The 23,039-nt window shown below is 38.7% G+C and overlaps 1 protein-coding gene across 2 annotated transcripts in view; it reads left to right on the plus strand.

Moving 5' to 3' along the window:
• The window catches only part of CCSER1 (coiled-coil serine rich protein 1), a 723,061-nt gene that overhangs the window by 68,417 nt on the left and 631,605 nt on the right, over nt 1-23,039 (plus strand). For both annotated transcript variants that reach the window (XM_030016667.1, XM_030016693.1), the window contains exons 2-3: nt 8,197-9,555; nt 12,149-12,336. In XM_030016667.1, coding sequence (XP_029872527.1) covers nt 8,241-9,555; nt 12,149-12,336 — 1,503 coding nt within the window. In that variant the 5' untranslated portion in view covers nt 8,197-8,240. The remainder of the gene's footprint in view (nt 1-8,196; nt 9,556-12,148; nt 12,337-23,039) is intronic.

Consider the following 23,039-nt stretch of genomic DNA (forward strand, 5'->3'; position numbering starts at 1 on the left):
CATGATTAATTTGTTAGGGTTTTATCAGTTTTCATTATAATCCATTAAGGGATTCTGTACTTGGTCAGCATAAAAAAAAAGATGCAAACAAAATCCTGCTTCCATCCACTTAAATTGGGAGTCTATGTACTAGGAGTGACTACATCATACATGTCCATGTGTTGCTTTTGCAAGAGTTAAAGAAGAATTACAGATGGGGTGACTGAGGCTTATAGGGATGAAAGGCCAAATGGTTTAAATCAGCATGATTCACTTCAGTGGAGCCCCATGAATTTACAACAGATGAGGATTTGGTCTGTTTTAATGCAGTTAAGGTCACACGTTCAGCTGGTGACAGAGGTGATAAATGACCCCAGCCCTTCTTGTCACTGTGGTTGCCATATACACAGCAGAAGCAGGCAGCACTTGAGACTGAAAAGCAGCCAGACTGGAAAACGTGCAGGAAGCTTTAGCATAAAAAATAAATTGCTGATGACACTGAAGTTGTGGTTCAGGAAGATAAGAGGAATAGACACGGGAGAGCACAGAACAAAGACTCGCAGTTCTGCTGGGACTGCATAGTGCTGAGATGGTTATGAGATGGTTGCTTGAAGTCGGCAAGCGGTACACATTTGTAACACATCGAAAAACAGATTTTAGAAGGAGCACGTTAAGGCAGAACTTGAATTCACTACTGACTGTGCAAATCAGCCAGATCACGCTTTAGAGACACTTAGAACGTCCTGTGAGCCAGCAGAATATTTTAAGGAAGTTGTTGGGGTCTTTTTGTGGGTGAGCTGATAGAGATGCTTTGAATGCCTGTGGGATTTGTAGCCAATATTGGTGCTTTCCTTCATGCAGCTGACAAATTTCATGCGATGAACAGTGCACCATGGGTACAGAGCTAGGGCAGCGTTATTCCCGATATTTTCCTCCTGAGAATACCAGCTGGCTTGTGCAGTGGTGATCTGTTCTACTTGGATTCCAGAGCAAATGGCTGGAAAGGAGTCTCTCCCTCTCTTAATGTCCTGGGCTGAGGCAAATGCTAGATCTGCTGTTTTCCAATGCGCAAATGAGTCAGTGCTCCAATGAGCATGTTACACCTATTTTTCCCGCATGAAGGAAAAAAAGAAGATCCTAGGTTGCTTTTCCTTTTTGGTTAAAATAAAATACAGCTGAAAGTCAAATTGCTGTCTATAAATGAACACATCCCATATTTATGACTAAATCCTAGTATTTAGTGTGAAGTCCAAACATAATTATTTTCCTTAAAGCCTTAATTGAACAAGATTTTCTGCTATCTCTAAGCATCTTAAAAACACTACCATGTGCATCATGAGTAGGGGTGAGAGGAGAGAAAGATGTGAGGGAAGAAGGATGCCATTTGACCCTGTTGAATCCTACCCAGTCACGAGACTGCCATTTCTATGTCCACCAAAGATGTCTCAACATTAGTCGATGTCTTTTTGTCCTGTTATGGTATAATTTCCACATACACTCAGGGACCTGTGTAAGTCCACTTGTTAAAAGTTTATTAATTGCTTACAAACACATTTGGGAAAGGTAATCAGGGGAGTTGGTGCCATGATATTTGAATCTCAAAGCGAGCATATACTCTTCGATACTTCTATTTCCACATTATTGTTTATACTTGTAACTGTTTTATAGTTAAACTATAAGTATTGTGAATACCAGATGTTGTAAGAAATGCATTGTACACTTCTCCAGAATCCAGGTAAGTGATAGAGGTGAGAGATACCTTTGTTAAGAAACCAATGCAACACAACACACCAAAACCCAGTCACATGAATGTGACTGCTGCTTCACAGTGGTATGGTCCTTGCCCTGTTTCTGACCTGTTTGTTTCTGATTGTTGAATAGGTGAAAGTTAGTTGTTTACCTTCTTCACACGGTCAACTTTTTTTCTAGTGGATTATCCCAGCTCTTACTGAGGAGTAACTGGCTGTTGGGTGTATGTAAATACTACCAGTAAGATTGGTTCACTTCTGTTCTGATGTTTTGTATATTATACTGAAGTGCTTTGACATAACCTTTGGTGTGGTACAGAAGCATTTGAAGTAGGGGATGATTTAAATAAATGTAGGTAGGAGAGAACTGTGGCCTCTACATTTCTAGAGATCAGTTTCCCTGGTTCTCTTTCAGTAAACCCGCAGTTCACCTGGTACAAGCGGGATGGATTTACATACCCAGTGATAATGAATGAAAGAATGAGTTGCATGTGACTTGTCTCATGCTAATGTTTGCCTTCTGGCTAATTTAAAGTCAAAAGAGGATATACAGATAACTTATCTCCAGTTTTCTTCTTTGAATGTTTGTTACACTTCTAACTTCAACCCAGTGCTAGGAATAGCAGTTACAAACTTAAGAAATAGCTGTCTTCAACTGGTACCAGTTTTGACTGAGACCAGTCAAAATGGGAGAAGGGGTTTTGATGTGTGTGTGCCTTCAAATTTATTTATTGCAAATTTATTTGCATGCTTCCTCTCTTACTTCCTGATAGCACAGGAGCATTTGAAAATAAAGATAGGCCTGGGCTGCAGGACACAGGAAACTGAAAGAAATCATATGCCTTGCCTTATGATACCTCAGTGCTTGGATTCTGTATTCTTTTTTTCCAGATATTTGAAAGCTATTTCCAGATGTATAAAAGCTATTTTGCCCAATCAGTTTTTAGTACAGAGGGGAAAAGTGTGTGGAGTTGTACACGTGTGCATGTGTAGACACACATAAATTTTTAAAGTTCTAACTCCCTATGTTGGGTATTCTTTCGTTTATAAAAACTGTTGAGAAAAATCAAACTCCAGGCAAGTGCGGACATGGTAGTAGCTTATAAAATTTCACACCAAGATTACGGCTGTGGCCACTGTTCCACAAAATACATTCGTGAGCTCTGTACCACACTGCAAGGGTTACACGCACAAGGAAAGAAAAGGGAAAAGTGTTATTCACAGAAGCAAATGGAGCTGTTATGTATTAGAAGGAATTTCACTCATTTCATTTGCAAAAACAAATTGCTTCAGTATCAACAATCTCATCTTTCTTAGCTAGCGCCTTCTATTGTACAGGCATTGGGCTCTGCTAGTATTTTCAGTAAGGCCCTATTAATCCAGTTACATTATCCTTGATAACAGCCAAAGCCCTAATTATTTCTATGCAGGTGTTTCTTTGTTTGCTTTTGTTTTAAATGTAAAACAATATTTTAATGACTCTTTTAGGCTCTTACGTTCTCCCTGTGTACAGGATTGCTCACACGTAGTGACCTTTGGGAGCTATGCAGATAAAAACAATCACAAACGTACTAGAGAGTCAAATAATATTGCAATAAAACTGGAACAATGTTGAAGGTGGTAATGCTTAAATGCTGAGGACAATATAGTGCTGGAATCCCGAGTGATGGAAGTTTAATGATTCAGGTGGGATCCCTAGGCTATTAAGTTATCCATTGGGCTAAAGGACCGTTCTTTACAAGTGCACCAGCTGCATTAGGACTTCTGTTGACTCACCAACAATTAAAAATATTTATTTTCATGGTTTTTTGTAGGTATTTGTAGTATCCTGGGGTAAATTTAATTTCTGTGTAAGTCTGGAGCCAGCTGGTCTATACAGACTATGTCTATCATGTGGTTGTTGCCTCCTGCCATATGGTAGTGCTCATGTGAGGGCTGGAGTAGGTTTGCAGTTTGATTCATGTGTTAGTCCTGTGTGTTTTGCTTTATTATATGGTTCCTGATTCAAAGTATTAAAGAAAATGTATCATCTTCCTTAAACTTTGAGTGTAGCCTAAAAATCATACTGCTGTGGAGGAGAGAGGTAGGGAGCAGACGGGTATTGATGTTCTGCTCTGATTTGAAGTTGGGGCCTTTCACCTATGTGTCATGTCATCTCCCACTTTAAACTTAGATAGCTAATTCAGATTTGTTCCTTGCATGGAAGATATTGTTTGATATTTCTAGGAGGCGCATCTTTAAGGAGAACATCTTTAGGAAAGCTTTGTTTAAAACATGTTGAGAGGTAGTAGCAGGTTGGTTATTTATAAAGGGAGTGTTTGTACCGGCCTACGCATTACAGTTCTCTGTTGAATAAACATATATTAGCTTTTGGTATGTACATGTAATTATGATAATGGTAAAATTCACAAATAATTTCAAATCCTAAATTTTGCCTCAAAGGCAACGAGAAATGTAAAAGGCACTGACTTGCTTTTTCATACTTGCAGTGAATGAAAAAGTAGATCCACGGCTCCATCTACTGGAGTTCAAAACCACCAGTGAGATTTGCTCTTTATTGAATGCACTGCACTCCGGCACACTTCTGTGAGTAACTGCTTGGCAGAAGCTGAAATAAAAAATACTGGGTTTTATTTTTCAGCTGTTGGACTGGTGGAGTAGATTTCTCTGGAGACATTCGTGTAATATTTTGACAATTTTATCTGTTTTAACACTTGTGGTTTTTTCCGCCATTACACTCACTGTCTGAAAGTTGAGCAATTTGTTTCTTTTGACAAGATACAGTAATATATAAAATTCAGAGCTTGTTGTATAATTCTTAGCCTGTACATTTACATATTTTATACTCATACAACTGCTGTAGGCAAGGTAAAGGCCTAATATCGTATGGTTGGATGGTTCTTCCAGTGATCTCCTGTGTGGAAAGAATAAGCCAGCCCCAAGTATAAAAAAACCTGGCTTCTTCTTTTTATCTGGCAATTAAATACACAACTTTAAGATATTTTTGAGATTAATTTGCATTTTGCAACATCTTGATGCAGACCAGTGTGAAAGGAAACTGTTTCCATTTGATTAACTTCTTAAATTGCTAATAAGAGGGAAAACGTTTTGTTCACACTGCCTGTTTCTCATTTGCATTGGTTTCAGCACAGGAGCTCAGAAACTGTGAGCTGTAGCCAAGCTCTTGAGGAAGAGCACATCCTGAAATAATCCACCATTACTCTGGCTGCAGTTAAATATTTTCAAACATTTATTAGGTCCTAGATTGACTGTGTAGGATCAGAATTGTTGTCCAGTTTAAATTTGAGAGAGTTGTCTGGAATGGCATAATACCGTTGCAAAGGTGTCTTTGCTGTTTTTTTTCCTCTGCTGCAGCTTTTAAGAATGATGCCAGTAGGGATAAGGATGCTAGATACAGAAAATTAGTGGTTTCATAGAGAATATATAGCTGGAGTGAATTTCACTCTGTAATGGTTACTGTTACAAAGTGGTAAGCATAAGTGATTATGTTAAATGTGAAGACTGAAAGGAAACACTTATTTTGCTTATAATAGGACATATATGATAGTTTATAACTTCTCTGCAATAAGCAAAAAAATTAATGAAAGATTTTATTTCTTCAATTTCTGAGGGTATTAATATCTTGAAATACATATTATTTTTTCCTGTGTTGCAAGTAGAATTGTAACTTTAACTCAGTGCTAAACTTAAGCCCTTTTACTCTGCAAAATGTGTGTGTGTATATATATATCTATAAAATAAACGGTATATGCAAATAATATTCAAAGTTCAATAAAATATTCACAATATTCAAACTGTATATGCACATAAGCATTCATATATGCATATATACATGGATGTGTGTGTTTTAAGAAATGTCTTCTGGTAGCTATTGTAGACCTAGAAAGAACAGTATATTGCAATCAGTTTGTATTTTATGGGTGAGGATTTCTGCTGTTGAGACAAGAAGAGAAATGTTCACAGTTTCTGTGCTCTTCCTTCAAGAGGCAAGGAAGGAAGAATGACTGAATAAATGCCATTTTGTTATCTGCAGTTAGAGGCAATGTATTCTATTAAAAATTGTTACCACCTGGAAAGCTAAGGCTGTGTATGTTCATGGGTCAGTTATTAGGAATAATCTCTATTATTATTTAGATACAGCCTTTGTATTTCCAGCGAAAGTTACAATACCTGCTTTTTGCTCAGTTTTTTGCTTCATTCTGCTCTCAACTTGGAGAATTTCGTAATTATAAACCAGGATAGTTTGTTCTCCACTGAACTGACAGCTAAGGTGTGGGCAAGGGAGAGAATGATAGGAACAAACGTTTTGTCTGAGCATAAGATGCCTATAGCAATTTAACATATTTTAAAAATATTTTCCTCATCTACTGCAGTTGTAAAATTACATTCTGAAGTCTTTTTTCAGCAGTTATGATGTCTCCTTAAAATACAAGGAAGAACCGTCACAATCGCTAAATAATCTTCTGTTTGTGTGTGTCTGTGCATATCCATACATAGCAGCATGCCTGCAAGCACATGTTCACAAAAACAAAAAAACCCCAACACAATAGGGCTGGAAATGGTTAAAGAACCAAGAGAGGTTTGTATGGGGAGGGTAGAGATGGTTGCATGTGGCTTTCTAAAGTCCATTCTCAGTAGGCTGAATTGTGGACAGACAAACAAGCTGGTATAACATAAGCCCCTATGTGAGTTTGCAGGGCCTCAGCTTCTCTGTGCTGTTGCCTCTGCTTTTGCTCTTACAGTGGTGTGAATGCAAACTACCTTATGTGTCGGTGAAATGGAACAACTGGCTGTGCATCAGTTCATTTGGTAGTTGTAAAGTTATTCTGACAACCTATGTGTGTGCCTGTACTATCAGTTCTGTCCCAATCAGCCTGTATTCAAATTTGGGTTTCAATCGCAGGACCTGGGTATTGTCTAGGTCGAGTTTCAGCTTGTCATCAGAGATCACCAATGACTTCTAGGAATTCGTGATCATTCCCAAGCTGTTTCTCTCATCTTAAACTACAAAATTGCTTATTGATTCCTGGTGCTTGTGAATATTGTGGCTACTTGGCACTGCATGTTCAGACTGGAGCTGTACTAGCTTTTTTAAAAAAAAAAAGTTAAGAATGCAGAAAGTACAGTCCAATGTCCAGTCAGAAATAGTCTCTGAATTTACTCATTACCCTTTCTTTCACAGTAGTATAACATATATGTAGTTTCAGTACTCCTTAAATACTCTGCTCCTATTTTTATTTTTATATATGTGTGTGTATATATATACACTGTATAAATAGATATATTGTTCTTAGATAGTCATTGTAGCTGCATAATGCATATTAAATTGCTCTTAGATCAATGAATTTGTTTTTGCACTTGACATACAAACATTGTTTAGATAAATGACCTGATTTTTACTCCTATGTGCTGAACACTTGCAGCTCATGAAGTTGCACTTGGGCATTATACCTACAGCCTCTCTTGTTCTTGTGATTATATGTCACATGTTTTTATTGCTCCCTCCGTGGTCCTGTCTCTCACAACGGTAGTTTATTATAACGTGAACAAAAAGGAGAAAGAACTGGTATATATTTCATAAAGATTAATTTTCTTCTAGTACATCTGCTGTGCTGATCAAAATAAGTTTTTATTGCCTAAATACTTATAAAAAATGCCAAGTGTCTGTATGAAACACTTTTCACTAATTTAAAAAAAAAATGCAAAAATAGCTAATTATAAGCAAGTAGGCTACAAGAGGATTTCAGAGAAGTGTTCAAAGGAAACATTAAAGTTCAAATCTAGAAACATGATCCCATATTTTGACAGTAAATTCCTAGAACTTATAGCTCCTTAGGAAGAATTTTTGGTGGTGCATATTTTAGCTTGACTGCAATGCCAACATTTTCTCTGCTGTAAGGTGATATATACAGCCTTTAGCAGGAGCACATAAAGGAATTAAAAATCCAACTGAAAGTTCAGTGAAGATTAGAAAATGTAAATCCTCTTCTTTCTTGCAAAAATCTGAGTATTTAGGAACACAAAATAATGTTTTGATCTACTTGGATCATGAAAATCAAGTCTCTTAAGAGAGCTCACAGTTTATAACACTTGTCCCAAGAACTTACAAAAACAAGGATGTTGTATTTTTATATCTTTTGGCATGTAGATTTTATACTGTTACCCAGTGTGATCTGCATTGTATAATATATCATATATAATACTGTATCTTGTCTACAGAATGTTTTGAGCCACATCTTTGCTCAGCTGCTGGGTTTTCAGCTGCCTATTGAAATCACTTTGAAATTCTAAAAATCTTCAGTAATGCACGTGCAAAAACTTGCAGCTGTACATAAAATTCATGTTGGCATCGCATGTATGTAGGCTGACTTAAAGCCTGTTCAAGTGGACTTTGAGGCTGAATCATTTATGGTTTTGGTGTTTTTTTTTTGTCTCTTTCTCATCCCAGATTAGTATATTGGTTGCGAAGAGCCACGGACACTTTGTGCCCTGATGGGGGACTCAGGATCCAGACGATCGACTCTAGTATCTCGGTTGCCAATATTCAGGAGAAGTATTAGCCGGAGACACGACTCCCTTCCTTCCTCACCTTCTTCTGCTAATGCCATTGGTGTCCATACCTCCTCCCCGTCCAGCACTAACTCCAGCTCAGGGAGCACAGGCAAGCGCCGGAGTATTTTCCGCACTCCTTCCATTAGCTTCCATAACAAGAAAGGGAGTGAGCAGAAGCCTGACTCGGCTAGTCAAAATGTTAACATCTCAAATGGTGCCCAGTCGTGTCTCAGCACTTTTCAAAAACTGAGCTTAGAGGAACACATTAAAAGCAGAGGAAGGCATTCAGTTGGCTTTGGCAGCTCGCGTAGCAAGAAGATAACAAGGTCTTTGACAGACGATTTTGAAAAAGGAAAGGAGCCCTCAGCTAATAAGAATGTCTTTATAAATTGCATAAGCTCTGGGAAGAATGAGGGTGATGATTCAGGCTTTGCAGAGGAGCAGAGCCGATATTCTGTCAAACAATCCACGCGAAAACTTCTCCCTAAATCTTTTTCATCGCACTACAGATTTTCCAAACCAGTTCCGGAGAGTCAGTCAGTTTCCTCTGTGCAGCAGTCCAGGTGCTTGCTGGAGGTTAAATCATATGTGGAAAGCGAACCTGTGATCACCAAGTCCTCTCCTCCATGTTCAGCCGAGACGACAGAGTGCATGGGAAGCTCCTTGCAGTCTCCGCTGCTCTCAGCTGACCTCACGGCTGCCCAGACCCCCTCTGACTTTGTCGCCCTGACAGAGGATTCTGTTTCGGAGGTTGATGCTCTGCCCAGCAGTGGGACTGGGGTGGTGCTTGCAGAGGATTTTGGCCACAATGTCTCTACCTCTCAGATCTTCTTTAATCCTGCTGCTGCTCCTGCAGGGGGAACGTATATTGTGGAAAGTAATGGCCATTCTGCTGGTGTATCTCCTGTGAGTCATGCAAGCTCGTGTAGTGTTGAATCTAATACCTTATTCAAAACCGCAGCTGCTAATCAAACAGAAGTATTGTTGCAAGCCAATGAAGTACATGTTAACGATGCCAGGCACATAGGAGAAATTAACTCGGCAAATGCACATTTAGAAACCTTTGCGTTACAGCACAGAGAAGAACCAGTGATACTCTCTCCAAAGGCACAGCGGTTGAGTGCGGACAGAGATGAAAGCACGCCGTCCAAGCACACAAGAGAGACAATTCCTGTAATGGAGTCTAAGATTGTTCCATGTTCTGAACCTCAGTCCTTTAAAACACAGCAGGGTTATGAAACAAACCATTCTAAAGGTATGTCCTGTGGTCTTTTCATTGTTGGGTTTGGTCGGGGGTTTTTGGGCTCAGTTGTTCTGTAAGAATTGTTTGGTCATAAAGTGTTTTTGTAGAGTTGCAAATGCTAGCTAGGAAGTTGTGAAATGTGTCCTCCTTCCAAAATTGTAGAAATTAAAAAGTCTATGATTTTTTGAATTTGCATTTAACAGTTTGCTAACGCCCATCAGTGCTGTTCACAGCTGTGCTTTCCTGTGGTAGAAAATGAATTAGGAGAGTATTGATTCTTGTCCCTTGTTGAAGGCTGAAGCTGGGATTTTTGAGGCATGCCAATTTTGGACTTGAGCCAGAGAGTTACATTGTTTAAGATGGAAACATTGCCAGAGAAACAAACCTTCTTTTAGTCTGGTTATGAAAAATAACACAGTTTATCTTATATTGATCTGGGTTTTGCAATTTCCCGACTCTTGCTTGCTCTATTCAACTGATGTTATAGAGTAGCTTGGAGTGGATGTCTCTGTGGCAGAGTATGAGAGATCCTGTTTCTGCTTCCATCTGAAATAATATTGTGCAAGTTCTTATTATGTAATCTATGAAACAGAGTTAATTACCATCTAAATTTCACACTGGATCTTTAGCTTATGAAAAGGAATTTGGAAATATTAACGAGATTAAGTGGAAAGGCTGTGCTTAGAAATCCCAGTCTATAGAGATGCAGATGAATAAAGGCACCAGGTCCTTGAGTGAAGGACACCTGTCAGAAGACATTTATCTCTGACAGTTTATTTTCTCAAACCAACCTAAAGACTGGTGCTTTCTTGCATAATCCTGAGGCTGCATCTCGTGGGCCAAAATTTGTGACAGTTAACAAGACTGCATTTATAGTGTTTGTATTAGAAAATGAATGAGTGTAAACGCATATGAATTCATACTCATCTTTTTGCTTGGACATTTATCTAGGCATGTAGATTATAAGCAATCAAAAGCAATCTTGCTCTTTGAATTATTTCTCACTGCAAGGCTTGGTTGGATATCTTGTACGTAAATGGCAATATAAAGTCAAATTAATCCACTAAATTGGCTTTCAGCAGAATGGACCTCTTTCCCTCTGAACCTTAGTCAATTGGGAGAAAAAATATTTCCATTTTGGTCCTGAGCACTCGGTTGGTTTTCCTTGCAACATTGGCTCATCTGTGAAAGAGCTCATCCTTTTGAATCTGACTTACTAGAGTGTATTGCAGAACAGCAAGTGAGCAGCTTGGAGTGATGTTTAGAAATACACAGTGCATTTGAAACTCATGCATTGGCAGTTGTATATTTAATCTGTAATTCTGGAAGGCAGCTAACTGGAGTTGAAACTGTGATAGGGGGATTTTTGTAAATGGAATTCAGGTTCACAGAAACACTAGAGCTAATACTGCCCTATTTAAAAGTCGATGATTAATTGTTGGGGTTTTATAGTGCTGCTCAAAATGTAGGTTTTTTTTACCTGTGTGCTAAAGAAGTAAATTTAATTTAAAGAAGTAATTTAAAATTAGAACTGGCCAAGCCTACAAAGAGACCATTGAAAAAACATATAAAAATACTGCCATATGAAATGAAACAAATATAGAAAAAGCTTATGTGGCATTCAGTAAGATATGGTTATTAGTAGTTATATCTGTTACAGACTGACTGGTTTGAACATTTGGTTTTGCTAAAACAGTATTTAAAACCAGATGCAAATGCAAAATATTTCAGTGCATTTTCTTTGGCAATAGATATTTTTCTCTTCTGTAGCTGGTCTCATAGCTGATATCATTATAGAGAGCATCGTGAACATGACATTAATGTATGAGCAGGTTTGATGTGCCATATATTTCTTAGTATACCTTTATATATTTTTATGTGATACAGATTTTTTGAAAAGCCTTAGAGAAAATGTCTGTTTTCTCACACAAGGCAAAAGATGATAAGATTTTCTGTGTTAAATTTATTATGCTATTCTCTTTCCCCATCTCTAAATTTGCCCTAACACCTCCAAATATAATTTTTCTCCTCTTTTGTGATGTGTTATTGTTTAACTGGAGTTGGGGACTGGGATTCAGCCTGCTGGCTGTAGGCTGGGTTTGGAGGGTGCAGATGCAGAGCTGAGCTAGGAAGGCCAAACAGAAACTGAGAGCAATGTGCGTCCCTGTCTTATGCAGTGATAACAAAGCTGTGACCTGGCCCTACGAAACCTGGACTTGTCTCAGGACGCAGGGTAAGACAGGTTGTGTTTTGGCACCAGTGGACCAGTGATAGTTTCTCTGGTGGATTTTACTGGACAGTGGTTTGGAAGTGTCCTAGAACAAGGGGAGAAAGGAAAGGATGAAGCAAAGGTCCTTCTGGATCCTGTTAGGAGCCGTGGACTGAGCTGTAGTGTGCAGAGCATGCTAGTCATTGGAGGCTGAACAGCAAACTGGTGGCCCAGGTGACGCTTTTATCTAGGTAAGCAGGATCTGCTTTGTAGAAAACATCTCTTATGCGATTGCCTTTCAATGTAAGCATTTCAAGCAAAGTGGTGTTCTCATTAAGAAAATATTTGTAGAGAGTAATTCCCTTTAATGATTGCTGATTGCTTCTCTATTTGTAGTTGATCTTGCCAATAGCTTCAGTCCATACCGAGAAGGCAGATTTGTTGAGAAACGACTGAGATCCTCTTCAGAAGGTACTGCTGGAGGCAGTCGGCTGATCATAAAACCAAAGGATGGAAATACAGAAGAGCTTAACAGCCTACGGAAGCAGAGAGCAAGCTCATCCTCTTCAAAAATGAACAGCATGGTTAGTTTTATTCCCATATGTGTAAGTTTTTGGTTTTTAGTGGTTGATGTAACTATAATGAGAAGCAGCAACTTTACAAGTAATGGATGGTAATAAAAGGGGCGGGGGCGGGGGTGGGGGTGGGAGGGTGCAGGAAGCTGTCTCAGGCTTCCAAAATGTGATCCAGGCTCAGCTACAGATATTAAAAGTATTTTTTTCAGGGTGTGACATTGTGAAAAGGTTTGCATACTTTCTGTGAAGAGATTCTTGTTGTCATGCTTTGCTGATTTGCCTGGGAGAAAAATACTGGGAGAGGGAGCTGCAGCAAAATTCCATATGACTATTTCTGAGGTTAAATACAGTGGGCTATTCTGTGGCAACATTTTATTGTTACTGTGTTAGTTATTTCATGGACTCATGTCTGGTATGAGTGAGATGAGACTCAGAAGTTGGATAGAGAGGAAGTTGTCTGTAAGGAGGCTCATTTGAAAGGTCTGAGCAGTCCCTTTTGAAACTGGTGACAAGTTTGAATGCTTTCACTCTAAGCACAAGGTAGGGAGGAGAGGAAGGGATCTCTTCTGAGAACCCTTGAGGGTCCCGAGGACTGGAAAAGCTAAGACGGATCAGATAACTGCAGGAGAGTACTTTCGAAACCTCTTCAAATGAAACAATAGTAGAAGGAACTGAATGACTGACAAGTTTGTGCTTTCCTATAGCCAGTGAGAATAAACATTTTAAGATGAGTGTAATTGGTACTTACGCATGTGCTCTCCAGTGAGACAAATAAAGAAGATGCTAAAATTGAACATCTACAGCAATGGCATCCACTCTTTAGCTTATAGGAGTCACTAAAACAAGTTTTATGGCCATTATTATTTTGAAATATTTTATTCAACATGCTAGCTGAAAAAGAGGAGGATTCATTTTGTACTTATATCTGAAAACAGCTTTCCATAGAAAGCAAAAATCTCCAAATTTCTTACCCGTGCGTAGAGTTGCTAAACAGATGTGTAAATAAAGGGGCTTTTCCTTTTCACGTTTGTGTAATAGTCATTATGTTACAATGATGCAGGACCACACACATCCCCGAGAGACACAGATGTGAACACAACTGCCTTTTGTAAAAGAGAATTTTTGCAGTTTTTCGGAGATGTGAAACTATCGGTGCAAACTGATCTTAGATTTCCAGTTATGTGCTCTTCTGGTGTAGTTTTACAGGCTAATACCAAAATTCAACTACTCATACCATTACTTAGACAACTTTTATAACTGTGTGCTGCTTTGCCACTCTCACCCGAGAGGGCAAGGAAAGCTAAAATTGTCTTTCTCTGTGAGAATTGCCCATACTAGTTCCTGGTTGGTCATTTAAAAATAGGTCCCCAGAGAAGGATCTGATTTAGTGTGAAATCCCCTTAAGGAAACTGTGGTGGGAAATTGGGGTTTGGGGGTTTCTCAAGAGGATGTGAAATCTCTCTTTTGTCTTGGTAAATCTCACCCATGTGCCTGAATGTATCATCCAAATGTTCCTTTGTGGCTGGGCTCACAAATGCTGTGGATGGCAGGAGAAAATTACATCAGTACCAAGCATATTCTTACTATGTACGGCCGACACCCAACAGATTTTCCAGTGTACCAGTGTACTGAAGCAATGGTTACTAAACAGACTCAACTAAAATGGAGTTACTTGATGTCTTTTACAGAATGCTTGCCCGTACACTCACTTTGTGTAACCTGTGCAGATTGGATTACCTACGCTTCAATAACAGGATTATTCTCTTCTTAGCAGTATCAGATTGTGCAGATTTATCAGTATTCACTGATTAATTTTATCTACCTGAAAGGGCAGGAGGCAAATTAATTTTAGGAAGGAGAAGATTTTATACATCTGCCTTTCTTGTTTCTAGATTGTTGCCAACTTGTCAGATGAAGCAGTCCAGTAAAGCAAAGTTTATTAAAAACCACAAAACCACCTTGACCACCACTGGATTATTACACCCAGAGATATAGCACAGAAATTATGAGGTAGAATTGCTAAATAGTAGAAGAAACCTTTGTGCTACTAAAGTGTATAGTTATAGTGTGTTTCTCTGTTTTTACAGGAAGTTTGTATCCAAATGTCAGTGAATAACATCTTATTTTTCAAAGCCAGAAAGAACATGATGCCATTTAAAGATGCTGTTTCATGTAGGCATAGAGCATTACGCAGATGTAGTTCCTGCCCTAAAAAGCTGGTTAACCCTGGCTGAAGCCTGTAAACCTTATTTGGGTTGTTAGACCCAAGCTATTTGGCAGATCTCTGCATTCATTAAATACTAGGCTAGACTGATGCCATAGTATTTCATTCTATTTAACCCTGTATTAATCATGAGACTGGGCAGGTGACAACATGGTAACAGGAAGTAAGCAAAGTGTGCATGTGGGGTAGGTAGTGATTTGAGTCTCTTCTTCATGTTTTGTGTATGAAATCCACAGTTGTGTTTGTTTTTTTTTTTTTTTTTTTTTCCCCCACTTCCATTAGCAAGATTGTCCACAAATTCACAAGTGTTTGCTCATGCTTATTTGTATTACACTCACAGACCAAGAACGTTTATGTCAAGATTACTGGGCATACTCATGAGTGAAGGTAAAATTATTCCTGCTTTCCCCCAATACATAAGGATATCATCTTCATATGTGAAGAAAAATGCTAGGTGAAAGCTTTTTTGGTAAAAAATGAGGTTTAAGAAGAGGTAAAATGAACAAAACCAAACCCAACAGCACTCCCCTCCACCCCCAAACAACCAGAAGGCAAAAGAATAAGTAGTGTTCCCTGGAAAGAAAAGGAATTAAAAATTGAAGAGATTGAATGTTTGTAATAATACATATCTGAACAGTAAAAAGGCCCCTTCAAAATACTTGTCCCAAGCAATTAATATTTAACACCACGGTAGCAGATTGTTACCAGTGAATGATCCTAATGAAGAATAAATACTAGGTAAAGAATTGGAGTTACTAACCAAAGTATTATTAAAAACCTTAACCTAACTTTCTTGCGTGCCTAGAAAAACATTAGGCATTCTTCTGTGGCTATCTGCATTCATTTCGTTCCATTTTGGAAGAGAAGGAGCCACAGGCGTTTAAGAGATGGCACGTTCATGGGGGATTGCTGAGGCCTCCCAGCCATTGTGGTTCAGTTCTGCTCTGCGGCACCAAGCCAGTGGTAGTAGCTGCGGATGTTGGTTTTCTAGCATCATCCAGATGTCGTGTTAGGCTGAAGAAGCTTTGTAGTGTGGAAGATACCCTTTCCTCACAAACTGAAGAAAGTCCTCCAAGACCCTGTTTGCTTTCTTTTTCTTGTTGGCAGGCAGTGCGGGCTGCTTCTGCTAAGGGTCTGGCAGGAGTGAGGAGCCAGAAGAACTCAGGGAATGCTAGATTTTCACAGGAGATGAGAGGAAGAAAAAAAGATTAGCATCTGAGAAACTGCTCTTCCTCCTAAACAACTTGCTCAGCAGAATATTCTTGCATGACTGGCAGTGCTTTTTTTGAAGGCGATAGAGAAAAGCTTCGATAGGTGGATCTCCTAAATACTGAGAATATGTATCAAACCTACAAAGATGGTCACCAGCTCCCCCAGGAGTGGCATTAACTCATTTGTGAGATGCTGAAAGTAATGTATAATTTGGACAAGAGCAATGCTACTCATAAATAAGATATAAGGAAAGAAAAAAGTAATTCAAAATAACTCTGCAATCGTGCCAATTTCTGTAGTAATGTAAATAATGAACTGAAACAGACACTTGAGATTAACTGCTTAGATTAATAATTATGTGTGGTTTTCATCAGAATAGTTTCAAAGCCATCATTCTAGCAGTGGCAGATTTCTGCCACAAGATGCCATCATTTCACTAAAAATGGTTTTAGACTTTAGTATTACATGGTTTACACAGAAGGTGAAAACTGCAATTCAGGACACGTTTTTGGAACAGCTTAATGTTGATTAGCCTGTGCAGTATAATAGACCCCTTTCAAATGAATATGGTTGATACTGATGCAATTTAAAGAGATTCATATTGCTGTAGAAACTGGTCATTCAAATGTTCCAACTATGAAGTCATCAGTTATAACTTTACATATTTAGACGTAAGATATATAGACTAGTTAACTATGTCTCAGAAGATTGATAGAGGCTATAGCTGACCTCTGTGTTCTCCAGCTAGGTGGTGGTTCTTTTCCAATGTGTAAGAGAGGCAAAAAGAAAGAAACAAAAATGCAAAGCAGCATGGTAAAAGACCTGAATGACCTGAAATATGTGGCCCTGCAAGACCAATGAAAAGAATGTAGACTTGTGTAGTTGAAATGTAGGAGACAATTAGAATAACCACATTGAAAAAAATAGGATCAGACCCCCAAATTGCTGTAAGTTTGTTCTTTAAAAGGATTAGGAGACAGAACAGCAGGAAAAAAGAGTTGATGTGCTACACTACTTAGAATTAACAGTAGAAATTGAGGTGTGTGTGAGTGACAAAATTATCCATTGCTTCTCATAGTAGTGGCTAATGTGTAAAGATGACTATCCTAAATATCACCTTTACCACTACTAAAGAGGAAACATAAAAAAAAAAAAAAAAAAAAAAAAAAATTGCCTTTTTTTTTTTTTTTTAAGTCACTGATAGAGATTTTTAAATGCTAACAGATTCCAGTCAGTCATTAAAACCAGTTAGTCATGAAGGATGATATGAATGAAAGTAGCTGTGTGTTACTAGAAGTTAAAAAAAAGTTCAGAGGATTGTTGGAGCTCCTAGACCACAATGTGCAACTTCAAGAAGTGAGCTGCACTGTGCTGTATGCACGCATGTGTTTTAATTCTGTGTAGAAATGTGACTGCATACATGTAGTAGAACAAGACTGTCCACTTACATTTGGCTCTCACAGACCTGCCTTTCTGCCTCTCTGCAATTATTTACAAAGAAAATAATTGTCTGTCTTTGTGACTGCTCCCTTGCCCACACCTGGCTATCAGCATGTGTGGTATATAACTGAAAGAAACCTCATTTTCCAGCTTTTTCCTGTGTCGGTGGGTGAACATTACCACTGTCCTTTCTGTTCTGCAGGACTGTGTTTCTCTGGGCACTCTCTTGAGCACAGGTTTTTCTTCAGTTTCTCATATTTGAATCTCCTCTAAATGTTGCCTGTTTTTCATTTCTTAAATTCAGCTACAAGTTTTCATCCTTGCAGGTTAAAATTTTTATGCTTGCCCTCAGTGCTGCGTCGTTCTCTCCTTTTGCCTAGAGCAAGGCAGCCTTGCCTACTTGTGTCAGTCCAATTAGAGCTGCACAACTTATTTTTCCGGATTGTTGCTTTGACTGCGCTATTTCTTTCTTTGCATCTTTCCCATGGTTCCAATATATTAGATAAAAGTGCTTGTTGCCAGTTAAAGGACTTCCATGGCCTAAGGTCATCCCAGCTTTTTTCCCCTCAGCTTTAACAGTGATACAGGTCTTCATTGCCCACTTGTCAAACTGTCAAATAGTTGCATTCATGTTTTCTCCCACACTGCCTATCACGCACTAGAGTAACTGCAGTTACCACAAAACTTTCTTCACTTCCGTTCTCAATTTTAATTTTATTTTTTTGCCTTGCCTATATTAACAACACACTGCTGAACTAAGATAATTTTTTTAAGATGCATGCCAGTACTGTATTACTGAAGTTTTTTTTGCTTATCCATCCAATGCTGACACTTAGCCAAAATCCCCTATTCCTCATGCTTGTACTATGCTTATTATGTGGGGATGCTCTGAGTACCTAACATCTCAGTAAGTATATTTACAACTTAAATTAAGAACAGTGTATGCAAAAACCAATATTGGAAAACAGGGTAATATTTCATGGGCTACTGCAGGGTTCAGTTGGATAATGTGAGGGGTTGAATATGTCAGTTAAATGTTAAATTTGAAAAATTAATAATTGACTAATTTAGTGTAGAGCGGGTCATCTGAAACTTTGGGAAGATATTACAAAGGTAAATGATTGTCACAGAAATAGCGAGATACTAGCAAAACAGATATTATCTGCAAGTATTTGAGATTCTTTGTATATCTCTGGAGGGACCAGAAAGGCAAAACATAGGTCACTTTAATGGAAATGTGTTATGGCCTCTGCTTGGAATGTCTGTGATAATTATCTAATTAGCAGCTGGTGTCTAGATTTTAGTTAGGTGTCCTGGATATTCTGTGTGAGTAACAGTACCTAGGTTTTGTTACCTAGGTGACTTGGGGTGACTTAGCAATTAATAGTCAGGTTTCTAGTGTACTTCAGAAATAGTACTTGCAATGATGGAGCAATTATCCAAACCCCACTGTATTCAAATCTGTCCTTTGTGTTTGATATCGTACATTATGAAGCAGTATCCAAATCTGCAACTCATGAAAAGTGTGATCGCTGTTTCTCACAGATTACTTTATTTTTAAAGTTTCCTAAGTAGTCTTGTTATCAAGCACCAGTTCTAACCTAGTTGCTACATCATGAGAGAAACGACAGGATCCTGTGCCCCCATGGACTTCACTGAATGTACGTGAATAAGGGCTAAAATGTTTTTTATGTTTCTCTTCTCTATGGTGAATAGTATGATATTTTGCTGGTGCCTGATGAAGCACTGAGTGTGGTAAAACTAGGTTGGCTGCTAGTCTGGAGAGGATTGAAGTGATTTTCATATTTGTTCCAGGTTGCTTTAACATTATTTTCTCCTGCTCTTTTCTCCTTGAGTATGGACTTGACCTTCTGCTTCATACCTTCTGACAGTCTACACTGAGACCATTTGGAAGCTGAGATTTTTATGCAATCTGTGGCCAACACATTATGTGGAAAATGCTATTGAAAATACATGAGTTGAATGGTTTATGAGTTACAGTGGGTGACCAGTACACTTAAAAGTGGAATTGAAGGTGGTTGTTGTTGTGACCTGTAAATGTGACCTGTAGAGGCTTGAGAAAACCCTATGGGATACACTCTCCATCTACGGACTGGAGACACATTAATGATTAATGTCTTGACAGTAGATAAGCTTCTGTCTTGACAGCTTGCACTGGAAAGGCAGTGAATGAAAGGTTATAGAGAGGACTTGAGTGCTCAGGGTTTCAGTTCAGGTTAACTGCTCCCCCCCCCGCCCCCACAAAACAGCATTTTTCAGATATACCAAAACTGTTATAAAAATATGAACCAGGTAAGCAAAATGCACACAATCCCGTAATGTCCTCAGCACAACTTTATTTAGAACTAACAAGGCTATGTTTTCTCTGAATAACTGCAACCTGTTGTTAACTTGCTATACATATCTCTGGTATCTGTGATGTTCACAAAAGTTTTTTCATAGTTAAAATAGATGTTATATTTTGTTCTGTCACTGAATTATGGGATTTCTGCTTAATTCAAATTCTTCTCTGTTATACTGGTCTTCTCAATGGGGAATATTTAGGAACATCAATTCTTATTGAACTGTTCAAGCAAACTCTGTAAGGCACCGGTTCACCCTTCATGTGAAGTGGACTTGACAGCATTCATTTATAACTAGCTTTGTACTAACGTAACAAAATCTGCCCTTTTGTAATGAATTTGGCGTTTTGCTCCTTTGTGGACAGAAACTGTGGAAGCCACTTAAAGCAAGAACTGTCAGGACTGCTTTGATAGTATAAGGCTGAACAGTGCTGTCTAAATAGGAACAAACTGCTGATTGTAGGTAAGTAGTAATTTGGGTCTTACATTCTTAATTTAGTATGGAGAAAGTGCCTTTCACATACTTTTAGCATGAAAAAAATGGAAACGGCAAATTGGGATTTAAGCATTTTGTCTGTGATTTTTAGGTCAAGTCAACTAGAAGATTTTCAGCTAAATGCCCTGTGGGAAATTAATGTCTGTGGTGTAATATACATTTCTTAACACATTAAGAGCTTGGGAAAATCAGATGACAGTTGTTAGACACTTTGAATTAATTCTTGAGATCAAGTAACTAATGGAAATTAATTTAGATGTGACTTAATACTTATGCTATAGTGTTCTATGCACTTCTTTAAGGACATAATCATTATAGCCCAAAAAAGGGTAAAGTGTTATTCTGACATTGCTATAATTATTCCGACTGAATAGAGTTATTTATGTTAATACAGGTAGAAGGTATAGTGTGCTATTAGCAATTTTAAGTCCCAGAGTAATCATGGCAGTGGATGGATGTGTTGTTACATAGTGAAAATAGGACAGAATTAGTTCTTTTAGTTCTGTCGTGGGTTAACCCCAGTGGGCAGCTCATCACCCTGCATCCGCTCGCTCACTCCCTCCAGCAGGATTCCTCTCCAGGGGAGGAGAATCGGAAGGGTAAAAGTGTGAAAAATTGAGATAAAGACAGTTTAATAGGTAAAGCAAAAGCTGCACATGCAAACAAAGCACAATAAGGAGTTAATTCACTAGTTCCCATCAACAGGCAGGTGTTCAGCCATTTCCAGGAAAGCAGGGCCCATCACACATAACGGGTACCTGGGAGGACAGATGCCGTAACTGCAAATATCATGCCTTCCTCCTTCTTTCCCCCAGCTTTTATTGCTGAGCATGACATCATATGGTCTGGAATATCCCTTTGGTCAGTTGGGGTCAGCTGTCCCAGCTGTGTCCCCTCCCAACTTCTTGCGCAGCCCCAGCCCCCTTGCTGGTGGGGTGGTGTGAGGAGCAGAAATGCTTTGACTCTGTGCAAGCCCTGCTCAGCAATAGCTAAAACATTCTTCTCTGTGTTATCAACACTGTTTTGGTCACAAATCCACAACATAGCACCATACTAGCTACTATGAAGAAATTTATCTCTCTCCTAGCCAAAACCAGTACAAGTTGGATAGCTGGTATTTTCTTCTGAAGTTCTAATATAGGGGTACTTGCTGTAAGTATTGTCTGAACTAATTTACAGGGGACTGGACTTTTAAAACTACAGATAGGTGTCCTCTGTCATGTGTTATGTTTATTTTTCTTTTTTTGTATTTTTCTGGAATACTTAGCTCTTTATTAAGACTCAAAAATATAACTATAAAACACACCCAATTAGTGGATTTTTCTAACAAAACATACTTCTGTGCTAGTCTCACTACATTCCCCAAACAATTTTGCGAGTTAATGTTAGGAGAAACCTTATTTCAAAGCTGCTCATCTTTTTGAGTTGATATTATCTTTAAGGATTTCCTTTCCCACATAAAGGGAAGGATTTCTGTCTGCACATAAATATCTAGTAATGTGCTAAAATATGCAATAATGATCAATATTGTTTAAACAGATAACTATATTTGTCAAGCAAAAGCAGCTTTGTTCTTTTTCTATTTTATTTTGACTTTTACATTTTAGTTCCCTATTCATTACCACATTTTCCACAAGCACAACATATTCTGAGTACAGGTGAGTATTGTAGCAAAACTGTTATGCAGTGTTGTTGAAAAAAAAAAAAAAAAAATTCTATGGTCTTTAGTGTGTTTGTAGGCTACTGAAATCTGCATGTCGCCACCTACATGCCACCTCCAAAGAAACAATTTATTTGTGGTGAAAACCTTTACCTTCTGCTCAGTGCCTGTCATGCTTTGGAGATGTGAGAGAGGTCAGGGATTTACCAAGGATTAAACAATCCTCTGACAAATCTAATCAATACTCCCTACTGACTCTCACAATATGTTAATCAGTAGTAGGAGAGGAACAGAATCACCAAGGTTGGAAGGGACGTCTGGAAATTTTCTGGTCCAACACCTCCACTCAGAACAGGGTCAGCTAGGATTTACCCAGGGACATGTGTAGTTGGGTTTTGAATATCTGAGGGTGGAGACTCCAGAATCTCTTTTGGCAACCTGTCCTGGTGTTTGTTTAGCCTTATGGTTTAAAAAAACCCAAACAACAAAGCTTTTTCTTGGGTTTCTTGTATTTCAGTTTGCACCTTGTCTATTCACTGGGCACCACTAAGAGGAGTCTGGCTCTGTCTTCATTATTGCCCGTGACCACCCTCGTATGTCAGATGCTCAAAGCCCATTGATACTGGGAAGAGATGAGAGTCCAGGGTTGAAATGCAAGGACAGGGAGCTGCAGGGAATACTGAACAGAACTCCTTCGACACCTCCCATTGCACTCCCAACTCATTTGTTGTTTTGCCAGCGGGCTCTGCCCAGTCATGCTCTGCCTGCAGACGTGCTGGGGTGGGAAGAAATTATAAACTCACAGGAACTGGCATCATCCTCATGTGTATGCACACCCTCTTATATTTCCCTATTCTACTGTATGGACTAGGTGTGCCCGAGAAAGGAGGTGGTTAACAGGGAGTTCCTGTGATGTGCTATGATAGTAGATGGGAAAGCAGAAGTGTAAGCAGGGGAGGAGGCAACCAGGACTCTAACAAATGTTTCTGAAGGAATTGGAAGAGGTAGTACAACCTGATGTACTGTGTGTGCTTGCATACTGGGATCTCTTTCTCATTGTAGAAGGGACACAGGTCAGGGAAACCTGAGAGTTATCATTGGTGGAGACAGATGATAGGGTTATGTGACCTAGTGTGGCTGATCTAATATCCGTATTTCAATTACTACAGTTGAATTTTAAATAAAAGAGGGGTCTTTATGCAATGAGTAATACACTTAAGTGGAAAAATCTTTCTATCCAGTATTGGTAACAGAAAGTACTTCTTAAAAAAACAAGGTAAATTACTTTTATTTAATTCCTTCTGTGCAATGGAAGAT

This window comes from Aquila chrysaetos, chromosome 1 (assembly GCF_900496995.4).
Source record: "Aquila chrysaetos chrysaetos chromosome 1, bAquChr1.4, whole genome shotgun sequence".
NCBI lineage: Eukaryota > Metazoa > Chordata > Aves > Accipitriformes > Accipitridae > Aquila > Aquila chrysaetos.